Below are 12,677 nucleotides of genomic sequence, written 5' to 3' on the forward strand. Positions count from 1 at the left end.
TCAAGTGTATACTGAGTTATTCCAGGGTATTGTGGTGGCTTTTTAATTAGGCAGGGATAATTATGAGGCTGTAGTTAGTCAGAGATGTGTTTAAGGGGCTGATATAACTTGATATGAATATATTTGAACTCTCTGAAAACACACAGTGGAAATTTTCATGACTTGAGGATGTTTTGTTTCTTAACATGATGTACTAATCTACAGAAAAAAAAGATGCAATTTGTTTCATTTCACAACTAGAGAAATTGTCCATATCTATTCATTTGAAAATATCTTCTAAAGACAAACATGTTTCACGGCCTGGTTAAAGTCATGAGAAATGATATACAAGGTGGTTTAACACAAGCAGAGTGTCAAAGTGTGTCTTAACCATTTCAACATGAGCCCCTATTTAAAGCCAGCTCTTCAACAAAGGCAGTCTGAGATCAGAGGGACACTTATGTGTGTGGGAGATCTCCTAGAGAAGTGTAAAATGACACTCTTTTGTGCAGATGATATCAGTATGTTTTTCAGTAAGGAGACTGAGGGAAAACTCCAAATTTTGGAGTCATTCTGTCAGAGAGTTTGCAGTAATTATAGTTTGAGAGGAAGATTTGAGGGTAGATGGTGTTAAGTATACTGCACAGCTTTCAAAGTAAGAAAAATATCTGAAAATGATAAGGTTTGATCTAAGTACAGGCATGTCTGAGTCTGTGTATTTGTTTATTGTCTATGTGTAAACTAAAGTATGTGCCGCCATTTGTTTGCATGCATTTTTTCAGGAGCCAGTATGAGTTTATCTGCCTGTCTGTGTATACAGCAAAGTCTGTTTTTCTACTTGACGAGGAAGTAACAAGCGCATTGTGCCCTATAAGCTCGGTGCTCACCTCCCACACACCTTCAGGCTCCAGAGGCCCTTGCAGTGTTTGGTCTGGGGAGGCTCCCCTGGCTGATGTACTTCCTGCCAGGAATCACAGTGGAGCATGAAGCACAGCAGCTAGAGTTTGCAAAGATAAACTAAGATTTTTGTTTCATTAACAAGATCTAAAAATAGTTAATTTTACATTTTATCACCTCTTAAAACAGAAGCTGTTCATCTTAGTGACCCTGTAATGTAAACCTGCGAGACAAAATATAGCTCATGTATGAAATGCGGTGTTGTATTAATCAGACCTCAAGAACCTCCTGCCTAACTTGTTACATTCTGCAATTTGGGTGTACAGCAGTGACAACCCATTATTTCTCAGCAGAGCTGAGAATAAAGTGCTGGCTCCAGGATAATTACAGCCCTTATTTAAACCTGACTTTGAATGTTCTTTCCACGCAGAGCTAAATTTACAAAGCAGTGAAGGTGGATCCAGTCAAGCCCCTGTTTTGTCTTGGCCTCAGTACTGTGGCATAGAATAAATTACTTTCCACCATTTTGCCAGTTGTTTTAGAAGCAGGTTCAGGAAATATGTCACCATATGAAGATGTAAATATTGAGACAAGTAATACAGTAAAATAATTACCAACATGAAGTGCTGGTGTCATTATGAGCTTCCAGAACATGTTCGGATCCTTCAAGTTTTTGAACTCTGCTGGAGGAATTAACATCATTACTCCAAATGATGTTCCCTCATATGGGTGGCACTGAGGATGCCATGCAAATTCAAAATCTCCCTTAGTTGTTCAGCTGGGTTCAGATGTGTTGATTGCAATGGGTGTAGAATACTTTAATCTGAGTCTGGAAGCATCTGTAGTTCTTATGTTTCTTTTATTATTTAATACTCTAATATTTAATACTCTCATTGTGCTACAGTACACCATCATGTGTTAATGTGACTTTGCATTAACTCTTAAAAAAAGGAACAAATGATGTTGCAGTGGAGACGGTAGTTTAGTTATTCACCTGGCTTAGTTTTCAGCATGTAGCCCCAAGGCTGTTACAGTCCTCATACCAATGCGATTGAATTTAGGACAGGACTCTGTGTTTCCACCTACGCACAGTTCTCTCCCTGGAGCGTCACATTTTGTCCCAAACATATGCGCCTGCACAGTCAAACCTGCTCATATGGGATGGAAAATGTTAGCTGGACCTCATCTGCATGCTCCTGAATCTGCAGACTCACTCATTAAGAGGTTTGTGTGAGCAGTGATCCAAAGTATTTCTGTTGTGAGGGTTTAATATGATTGCTGCCAGATCAGGTTGTGTGCCTGACTTCTTCAGTGGTCCTAAATCTGTGTGTCAGTGGAACAAAAGACACTCTGACAAAGTACATACACTGCTCTGAATAAGCAAATCCGTGTCAATGGACCCTGCCACAGGCATATGTTCATTCAGGCTCACACACAGACAAATGGGGAAACAAGACTTGTGCAGCTTATTTAATGTAGCTCGGCAGCGGACTGCATCTTTCATCACACATGTTAGTGTACCTAGAAAGCAATGCTTTCTTAACCCTTTGGCTGTTGATTTATACCTAAGTGACCCCCTTTGATGGCAGGTCTGCTGATCTCCTTGGTGGACAACATCTGAAATCTTTATCAGAGGAGCCAGGACCACTGTGTTTCTAATATTACCCGTGAGTGAGGCTGAGCCAGGAAATCAGGGGAAGAACAAACTCTCAGAGCAATCAGCTGCTTCTAAAGATTAATGGATTGTAACATTAAGTGAAGCCTCAACTCTCTCTTCCACAGACTGACATCAGGAACACCGGAAACCTGGGATACTCATTGGCCAAACGCCAGAAACTCCTGTTTTGACTGTTTGAAATACAATACAAACATTATATTCTGAGAATCTGGTAATGTATTTCTTCACGAGACCCTTAAGGATTCAGTAATGCATCCAAAGCAGAAAATGAAAATGTAGGCAGAACATAACTGATGTTGTGTACACCGAATATTAGTTGTGAGGCCGGAAACAAGGCGAGTTAGGAATCTGTTTCCATCTGTGTCAGTCAATCCTGTAGAGCTCCAGTGGCGCAGGCTGTGAGTGGACTCGGCCATGAACCAACGACTGAACAGCGTGACGTCCTCCACCACACCACAGCTGTCGTTTTCACAGCTTCTCCCCAAACATCAGAAACAAATGAATGTTTGCATTGGTGTCTGTGTATGGGATTACGAAAGGCTGTGAATGTAATATACAGTGTTTACTACTTTCCAGTAATACAGTATGTTAACTGTACTAATAATTACTAAGATGACTTTAATTCCATCTCAGTCATAGGATTAGCTCACCAATAACTCCCCCAGCCTGTGTCTAAAGTGATCCTTGGGTGCTGGAGACTAAACACACCCTGTCATCATCAAGGAGGCAGACTGGCTCGCTCCACCCGTTACTAACCACAGGCTGTGGCTTTACTTGAACCACTCAACATAACAATGTCCAGGAGTGATGCAATGATGACTCGTTAAGGCTGCTTTTCATGACACTTAGCTCCTAAACAGAAAATACCTGCTTATGAGCCAATTTACCCTCAAATCCCTCCATTTCCCAGAAGTCTTTGTACCAATACAGGAAGTGATTAATAAATGAAACAACTGGGGGACACTCAGACGTTTGGTATGGTGAGCAAGTAGAAATCCTCTAATAAGGTAGTATTTACACTGTAGTGAGAGATGACAGCCCGTTGCCTGGGGATTTGTGTTTTGTTTCCACGACAGGAGCCAAGTGTGTGTGGGTCTGGCAGACAAAACCACGATCCAGCAGTAATACGCTGCGATGTGTCAGTCTGAGCTTTGGCCATGGTCCTCACAGCTGCACCGACTAAACGTACAACTCATCTGTGAACAGTGAAGGCGGGATGCAGTCATGTTGAAATTATGAGTGCATTCTTTCTGTGGGCTACTGTTAGGACACTTAAGCAATAATTGTCATTCTACCACAATAGTAAATGACTTATTAGATGCCTTTCTACAACTGAGTCACAAACTATTTCACAATTAATAAATATGAAAATCTATATTCTCTTACTTTCCTGCTTGTGCAGATATTGTTTTTGATTATTTATGTTACAATGGAAGTGAATAGATTTTTATTTATGAAAGTTTTAGTGATTTGCTTTTTAAGGGTATAGTTTGATGTTTTGGGAAATATTTGTTTTATTGCTGAAAGTTAGAGGACAAGATTGTTCCCGCTCATGGCTGTACATTAAATATGAAGCTGTTGCTAGCAGTTTGTTAGTTTAGTTTAGCACACAGACTGGAAAGAGGGGGTAACGGTTAGCCTGGCTCTCCTCAAAGGTAACAAAATCATCCTAACAGGAACACTAAAGATCATTAATTACAATGACACCACATTTCATCTTTGTTTAGTCTACACAAAAACCAAACAGTAAAAACAGCACATTGTGCATGACTATTTTTTTAAGTCTTGTTGGAAACTCAGATAAATCACTCCATGAAATAGTCCAACGCCTGAGTAATAACTGTCTTTATGCTAAGCTAGGCTAAATAGCGGCTGAAAGTAGCAGGCATGAGAATTTAAAAACAGCAGTGTGTTGAGATTTAAGGTTAATTATTACATTTGGAAAAAGCTACATTTTTAATCCCAACATCTTCATACAGCCATATTTCACATCTTATTTCAGTAGGTGAACTTGATGGAGGCCAACAAATTCAAGAGAGAATAGAGAGGTTAGGATCTCCACCTCATATCCGATCACCTGTTATGACCAATTAAAGCAGCTCTGTGGCAACTGAGCTGCTTTAACGTTTGACGACCAAGGGATATGACAGAACGTTTTGGAAAACCCAAAAAAGTGTGATAAGAATTTATTATGTAGGATTATGGTGGATCATATTTATTTACGAATGGGTTTCTGGTAGTTTGCATGTGTGAAAAATTACATATAAAAAGACTCACTGCCACTTTAGTGAGGTGGCAGCAGAAATCTCTCAGCCAGATATTGTCAAATTCCTTAGATTGTCCCCAGATAAAACAAAAAAATACCTGCATGACTATATACCAACAGGGTTAAGTGGAAAAACATCTTTTTTGTTATGTGGGTGAACGGACCCCTTAAGCTACTGTTTAAACGGTGCCAAAGTCAAGTTGCAAAAATTGGTTGCCACTAAATACTTGATCACCACTTGGCCATTTTTACATCGGGACAGCCAGAAAACCTTGGTTTAATCCAGTCTTTATTTTGAAGAGGAAAAGTGTAAACAGAGTAAATACAAACACAAGTTTAACACTAGAATCTTCTACGGGCCATCCAGCTTGACGTCACTTTAACACAACACTAAACCTGCTGTTTTTATATCACTTTGAACTTTGCACACAGGCTGAATGTGCATATATAACTACCTCAGCAGGATGAGGCAAACAATGTTGTGCCCTCCTTAGCGAATAAATCATTTACACTGATGATAGTTTTTTTTCCTTGTTTGCAACTAAACTCCACCCTTCCTGTCGGTCATAGTAATCAGCTGAGAGACTGTAACGTCACCTCATGAGTACACCATTGTGTTGGAGTGTGAACCACAAGGGGAAATTCCTTTCTACTCCAAGAGCAGCTGAAAGGGAGATGTCCCAAAGGTATCACTTTCTGAGGGGGAGAATTCTGTATGGGGAGGCTTAAATCTCTGAGTCACAAAGCGGAACCAGAGAAAAGGCAAAGCAATTTGTCCTGAGAGAGATATCTTTTATGATATGAGTTCGCTCTCATCAGAACTGCATCTGGCTGTGGGTGCTTATCTCCCTCCCTGAATAACTTTATAAGGCACTTCCTGCGAGTGATGACATCACAGTGCTGCTCACAGTCAGGGAGGGCACCAGGCCTGAAGTGGGAGGAGAGATGGTTTGGACATGAAGCTTATTTATCCCACTGACTGTGTTTGTTGGGTGGAATATTTAGTTTTGATAACCAATTCAGTGCAGCAAAGCCAGAGTACATGCAAAGGTCTGCTTTTTATTTAGCTGCACATTTTCTCCCTATCCTTTAATTGTTATAGGTGAATATTTCCTGCTCCATCTGTCACATGAAGTTAGAGCTTTTCACTTATGAAGCATCTTAACCCACCCAAACTATAAACATCTAGCAAAGTGTTCGCCCCTTCCTTTTCTGATCATAACTGGCCCAGACAAATCCTGAAAATGTGCTTGAAATTATAATGGGGGATTAGTGAGAGCATTGTACATGTGTAACCAGCAAATTAAACCCACAGGCACTTAATTCAGCATTTAGGTAAACATTGTGTCAGGTAAGCAGAGAACAGGTTCAGCTAAAAGAAAACACTCTGGGCTCTGTACAGCCAGGAGCAGAATGCAGGTAAGTGTGTTTCCAGCTGTTCTTTACCTGCTGTCTGTGTTACTGCCTATGTCGCACTGCAGATCTTTGCAGTTTGCTTTTAAATGCACGTATGCGTGTTGTTTTTTTTTTTAAAGAAACCACACAGGGAAACGCATTTTAAATATATCATAGGTCGGTAAATGGGAAGTACTGAAGGCTATAAACTTGCACGATGATGTTAGTCTCCACAGGACTGCTACGTGTCTAACTGGTATTTACCGTATGTCCCCCATTGTTCTGGTATCATCTGGACTGCATCCTCACAACTGGTCTACAGAGTTTGACCACTGTACTTAAATTAGTCCAGTTTATATGTTCAAGGTGATTCTGCAATCCATGCGCACCCAGAGTGTCCGCCTGCACGTACACTGCAGAGACACGGGTGAAAATGAGTGACTGTGCCTTTAAGCGCAAGTGTGCAAGGCGGAGCCACAGCGCGTCTGGTAATGCGTGAAGCCTATAAGACATTGCTCATTAGAATGCGAGACTTATCTAAAAGTGTGACATTATGGCCGGAGCGTCACCAATTCGCAGGCGTCCTGTTCCTGATGCACTAGAAATCTGAAGATTGCAGGCATAAATCAAACCCCCCAAACAAAGAGAGGAACTATATTTGACCAAAGAGGAGTCTAGGGGTCAGTCAGAGGAAGGAAACTGCCAAGCTGTTTAGGTGAGTAGAGAATATAATTTGGAATGTGTGGATTAGGCTACATCGCCTGTTTATCGTTTTGTATGTTGGTGCCAGCAGGACAGACACCACCGATTGATGCAACATCAGGTCTTACTGAGATTATTTTAATATTTTAAATCTTGTTTTTACATTTTGATGGATGGATAGAGAGAGCCATTTTGAGGATGACTTTGTCTTTTAAACCAAATAAAGAGCCACTTATTTAAGAAGAGCTGCCACAATAAATTAGAAATTGGGGAAACAGTTTGTCAACATTTATTAAGTTTATTTCAAAATGTTATGTTTATATCATTTTTAATGGATAAATTCATTTGATCCGTTACATAACCTTTTTGCCGATTGCAATCCCATAGTCTGGTTGATTCTTTCAGCCTACAACATCTATCTGACTTTTCCGCTTAAACAAAGGGGAAGTAACAATTCAGTCTGTAGCATCATTTCCTGGCCTTGCCAGATAGATTATTTGTGTTGTGGTGTGAGTCACCTGCCTGCTAGAGGGCATTTAGCCATTATTATCTCAATCCGGTAAAGTGAGGGGGTGTGCGCGCTGTTTGCTTGCCGCACAGGTAGAGCGGGTATGGTTGCTTGGAAACCGCTGCAGGGGTGTCGTGAGCGGGGTGTGAACTCCTTTCAAGGTCTGTGTGTGACTACTACAGTCCTGTGTGGAAGGCAAGCTATCTGCTGATGTCAGCCCCAGCAGACCTCCTCCTTGTCCAGTACCCACAGGGCCTGTGTTCTCCTCACACACAGACTGAACCTGCCCATCTATTGTATAAACAAAAAGGCAAGAGTAAGCCATAAAAAAAGCTAATTCTCTGGTCAAATGATGTGAAGTAGAATTTCTCCTTAAGAGGGTGAATGCAATGCATGACTACACATCGTTTGTTTAATCCAGTTGCCTGTAAATGCTCCTATGTTTAAGTGCCAGAAAGAACTGTCTTTGCACCTGTTGCAAGAGGAAGCACAAACCCCTGGGGGTTCATTATTGGGGATCATGTTGCTTCCCGTCCCTGCCGAACCGAATCGACGACCCTGGGCAGAGGGGTGGCATGCCTTGTTGGGCAGTTTGGCTCAGGCTGATGCCCCAAGCTTCCTGTTGTTTTAGAGCTTTGTTTCTCGCCAGCTGTCAGAGCAGCACATAAATATGGCTCATAGGAGACCAGGAACGAGGGGGCCATGTTCTTCTCAGTCATCACTGCTACATTATAAGGAGGACAGAGTGTCTCTGCGTGTGCATGCACCTCATTTGTGGTCTCCAGCACAGATAAGCACCAGGGCTTTGGATGCACCTGTTTTCATGCATTCTGAAAAATAAAATGACTGGTGTTAAGACTACCGCTGGGCCACTGAAGTCATTAGAAGATTTATTGCAACGTGGCATGACTGGCATCACGGTGATCTCAGAACAAAGAAACCCACAGCCAACCTTGATACGCTTGTTTTACACTTTAAGTATAAAGGCTCTGCATACTTAAACACTTCCTTCACTTTCTAAGATGATTTCTCCAGAGATTGTTACATACTGAACAGGTTAATCCAGTGTGAGATGAAATATCTGATCAGCCTCATCACTGACCCCAGAAATATCAGTATACTGCTGGGTTTCCTCCCCTATGAATATTGTGTACCTTGTTTCCTCAGCTCAGGACACATACTTGACATGGCACTGACATTCAGGTAATTTGACATGAGGAATTCTTGCAGCATTGGGTATATCTGCAGTAACAGGAGGAGCCCCTTCCTCTGCTGTTCGGGACAAGCGGAATTGCAGTACCGGCGCAAAGCACAGCCAGGTTTTAAAAAGTAGAGGCACCATCTGTGGGAATAGATATGTGAAAGTCGGTTCATGAGTTTAAACCTGACATTGCAGTGTTGAAAATACCAGAGTTTGTGAAAATAGCTGATGTGTTTTTCCCACACCTCTCAGGTGTAACATCTCATTAGTCAGAATAGAAGCACTCGTTGCGCTCACCGTTTGCACTTTATGAAACATATCTTTGTAATTAGGTACAGATTTCTAAAAAATGAAAAGGCACTATTTATATTTCATAACACATAACCGCTGTGTCAACATTTCATTTATAGCTGCCGTATAAAAGAATTTGAAGAATAAATGACAACACAACCTTTTTACAACAAGATCTTTGTTACGGGCTCTTGCATGTTTATTAAAGTCTGTTATTTTTATGGTTTGTAAAATACTATGACAAACTTTATATATGACACAGTACTCTGTCCCCAGAGTGTATTGAGAAACAAATGTCCTTACATCTGGTCAAACTGAGCTTTTGACATTCCTTTGTTACAGGACATTGTTGTGTCATCTCATAGAAATCAGACAAGGCTATACAGCAATTGAATATTTGGCCTAGTGGGCAGCAGGGAGGAGATTTCTGCTTTACATTCTAATATCTTTATTCCTGGCTTCACTAGAGAAACTGGCTCTGCTTTCAAAGAGTGCATTTTATTGTGCTACCACATGTTCTCTTTCTCTTCATCTGCCTTTGCTTTTAACGTCCTTTTGCTGTCAGTCACGGCTGCATCTTGGCTGTGTTACAGGTACACCAGAAGCAGGGGCAGTCAGCCGGGCGATCTGAGTGTTTCCTGGCTTTGATGCGACCCGAGTGTGCGTGGAGCATGTCCACAGTAGGCCTGACTGCACAGGAGATCTGTTTTCCCATAGAAAGCCCCTTTCTGCGGGGCAGCTACTGTCACAGCATGGCTGGATCCAAACCGTCCTGGAGCTATCCCCATGAGCTGGACAAGTGAGTGTTCAGGTGCCAGGACTACATCAGGGCAAGACTGTTAGAAAGGGACAAATTTCTAATCTTCATGACATGCTCAAGCTTTATAGTTCACATCAGTTTGAGATTTCTCTAAAATGAAATGCTTTATGGCTAATTTAAAGCCTTACTAATCAAAAGATTGAACATTTCTTCTTCAACAGCTTCTGCTTCAATACGAACAGTGGACACACAGATCGCAGCTCTCGAACCCAACACAAGGGGCCATCTCCACCATCTCTAAGTTATGAGAGTAAGTGCATGATCTGTCACTTGCACATTACATGTCTTCTGAAGTGTACAACTTGTTGTGCCTTTGAATAGTCTCCTACATAACTGATATTCTATGTAATTTTCCAGATGAAAAGATAGTGAATAGTTTTACAGGACCGAATGACATTAAAGTAAATTGCAGCTGTGTTAACCAATCTCAGTTATTGAGTACTATGCCATTAATATGGTGGTTATGTTTTCAATTTTCCTCTGTCACAGGACATAAACACAGTCCCAGCACACAGAGGTTACCTCCAAAGAAATCTCGGCCTTCCCATCTCTCCTTGTCTTGCAGTGCAGAACCCTCCACCCCAAGTCCTGTTGATGAAGACCAGGTGGTTCCCTCATTCCAGAAGCTCTCAGTGTGCAGCAGCCCACCACAGACACCAGGCCGATGCTCCAAGCCTCTGCCCCCCATCCCTCCACACACAGACATCTCCCCTGAGCAGGCTATGGACAATGAGGTAGAATTTTTCACAAGTTCAGACGACCGCTACCTGTTGTCTGATCACTGTCCCAAATCATCCCCTTTTCGATACGGAGTCCACAGTCGAAGGAGTTTCAGGGACTGCGGGCAGATTAACTATGCTTACTATGATGGTCCATTGGGACCACGAAGCCAGAGGCAGCCCCAGCAGCACCATCAGACACATCCTCCACAAGAAGTACAGGAACAGTATGAGCAGCAGCGTCAGGAACCACCTGAGACGGTGATCTGTCAGAGACAGCAAGACAAGGCTCAGAGGAGGCTGCGACGCTCTCACTCTGGCCCAGCTGGATCCTTCAACAAGCCATCACTGCTGCGCCTCACATGCCACAAGCGCCATACCAACAGTACTGATAGGCAAGAGGTGCCACCCCCTGTCCCTCCCCGGACAATCAAGGCGGGAGACTACCGTCGCTGGTCAGCAGAGGTCTCGTCTGGGGCTTATAGTGATGAGGACAAACCACCCAAGGTGCCCCCAAGGGATCATTTGTCCAGAGGCAGCTCACGAACCCCTAGCCCCAAGAGCCTCCCAACATATGTCAATGGGGTGATGCCCCCAACCCAAAGCTTTGCACCGGATCCTAAATATGTAAGCTGTCGTTTACAGAGACAGAACAGTGAGGGCTCCCCCTGCATCCTTCCTGTGATGGAAAATGGCCAAAAGGCCAGCGCCACACATTACTATCTCCTGCCTCAGCGGCCTGCTTTCATGGACTCACCTTATGTAGAGAAAATTCTTCAGGCCATAGACAGCTCTGCAGCTCACAATACAGATGTATCAGAATCAGACTGGGACCGCCACCCCGGGCGAAAAGCACATGTGGATTTAGTTTGACAGGTTTTAGTTGAACTAACAGAGGACACCACTCTACACGAGCAAAAACCACTTGACAAAATGGTGAAACTGGACACTAACAACCCTCAAACTGCTGCTTTTTCTGTTTGTTTGTTTTTTTTTTGTTTTCTTTTTAACCCCTCGTATTCTGAACACACAGGGTATACATACATATACTGTATTCAGTTACTGGTAATGTTGGAATAGCTTTCACAACCGAGATGCTTTATGTGGGCAGAATTCAACATTGTAGAGCTTATTTTTGATATGATTTTTATTTGACGACATTATTTTAATGACGATGTAGTTCAGTCAGAAGGTACAAGCGGGTCTTGAACCTCATGTGCTCAGTGTTTTGTGTCTGGAAGGTTGAGGCTGTTTTGATGAGATGGGTTTTTTTTTTTTTGAGACACAAGCAGTCTCACGGGAGACAAAAGGTCAGTAATGTAACCATGCATCACTTAATATATGAAGTATAAACACAAGGCCAATTAATTTTTAACAAAATGAAGGATGCTAGCACATAAATCTCCATTCTGCTCGCTACTATATATAATATCACTGACGTGGTTTCCCTACCTTAATGAAGTTTCAGTCTTACTCTGTGTTTCGCACATGGCACGGTGTCATGGTATGTTTTGTACTAAGAGGTGGGCGAATTATGCTTGTTTCCTATTGGAATGCCTAGTGCGGCTTATACAATGTGGTTGTCTGTCGACAAGTGTGTTATGTATGTGTGTGGACATGTTTGTGCATACATGCATGTGAACAGCACTTGGAAGAGTGTTCTGGTGATATTATGTTGAATGACATTTGACAGTTAAGTGGAAAATTGTCAACCATCCTTGTTACTGTGCTCAGATTTTTTTATTTAAAATTTTTTTGCAGCACCTGCTTTTAAATGCAGCCCTCTAAGATTGCTTTCTTTCAATGTCCAGGTCTGTTTTCTTGTACAGAAATTGACCTGTTGAAGTGAAACGTATGTCATTCTTACTGAAATTGTTTATCAGTTGGAGGGGCATACAGTATTTTTTTTTTTGGTCAAGCTGTGAGTCGTTGTCTGAAAGGAATTTACCTCAAGTACTACCTCCCTTTGATATAATTCTGTATTTCACATACTCCCCAGTTAAATAGTGTCCAAAGGCAAAATCTGAAATAATGTACAAAACATGAGGTAACCTGCTCCATGCGTGACAAAACTGTACTTCAGAACTGTAATTCAAGAGTAACACGCAGCCAGTTCTAACCAGCTCTTCCTTACATGGAGATTTTAGATCACAGATGTTAGGCTAACCTGTTAATACAGACACATTACAAAGACACTGCAGGGTTAACCTACCTGACACAG

The 12,677-nt window shown here is 42.0% G+C and overlaps 1 protein-coding gene across 1 annotated transcript; it reads left to right on the forward strand.

The window, feature by feature from the left end:
• The first annotated feature begins 6,753 nt into the window (after positions 1 to 6,753).
• Positions 6,754 to 12,671, forward strand: errfi1a (ERBB receptor feedback inhibitor 1a). Its single transcript, XM_020598173.1, has 4 exons — positions 6,754 to 6,930; positions 9,511 to 9,716; positions 9,899 to 9,987; positions 10,227 to 12,671. Exons 2-4 carry the CDS (start codon positions 9,565 to 9,567, stop codon positions 11,327 to 11,329), a joined length of 1,344 nt encoding a protein of 447 aa, XP_020453829.1. The 5' UTR covers positions 6,754 to 6,930; positions 9,511 to 9,564; the 3' UTR covers positions 11,330 to 12,671.
• Positions 12,672 to 12,677: the final 6 nt, after the last annotated feature.

This window comes from Monopterus albus, unplaced genomic scaffold (genome assembly GCF_001952655.1).
Source record: "Monopterus albus unplaced genomic scaffold, M_albus_1.0 scaffold36.1, whole genome shotgun sequence".
NCBI classification, from domain to species: domain Eukaryota; kingdom Metazoa; phylum Chordata; class Actinopteri; order Synbranchiformes; family Synbranchidae; genus Monopterus; species Monopterus albus.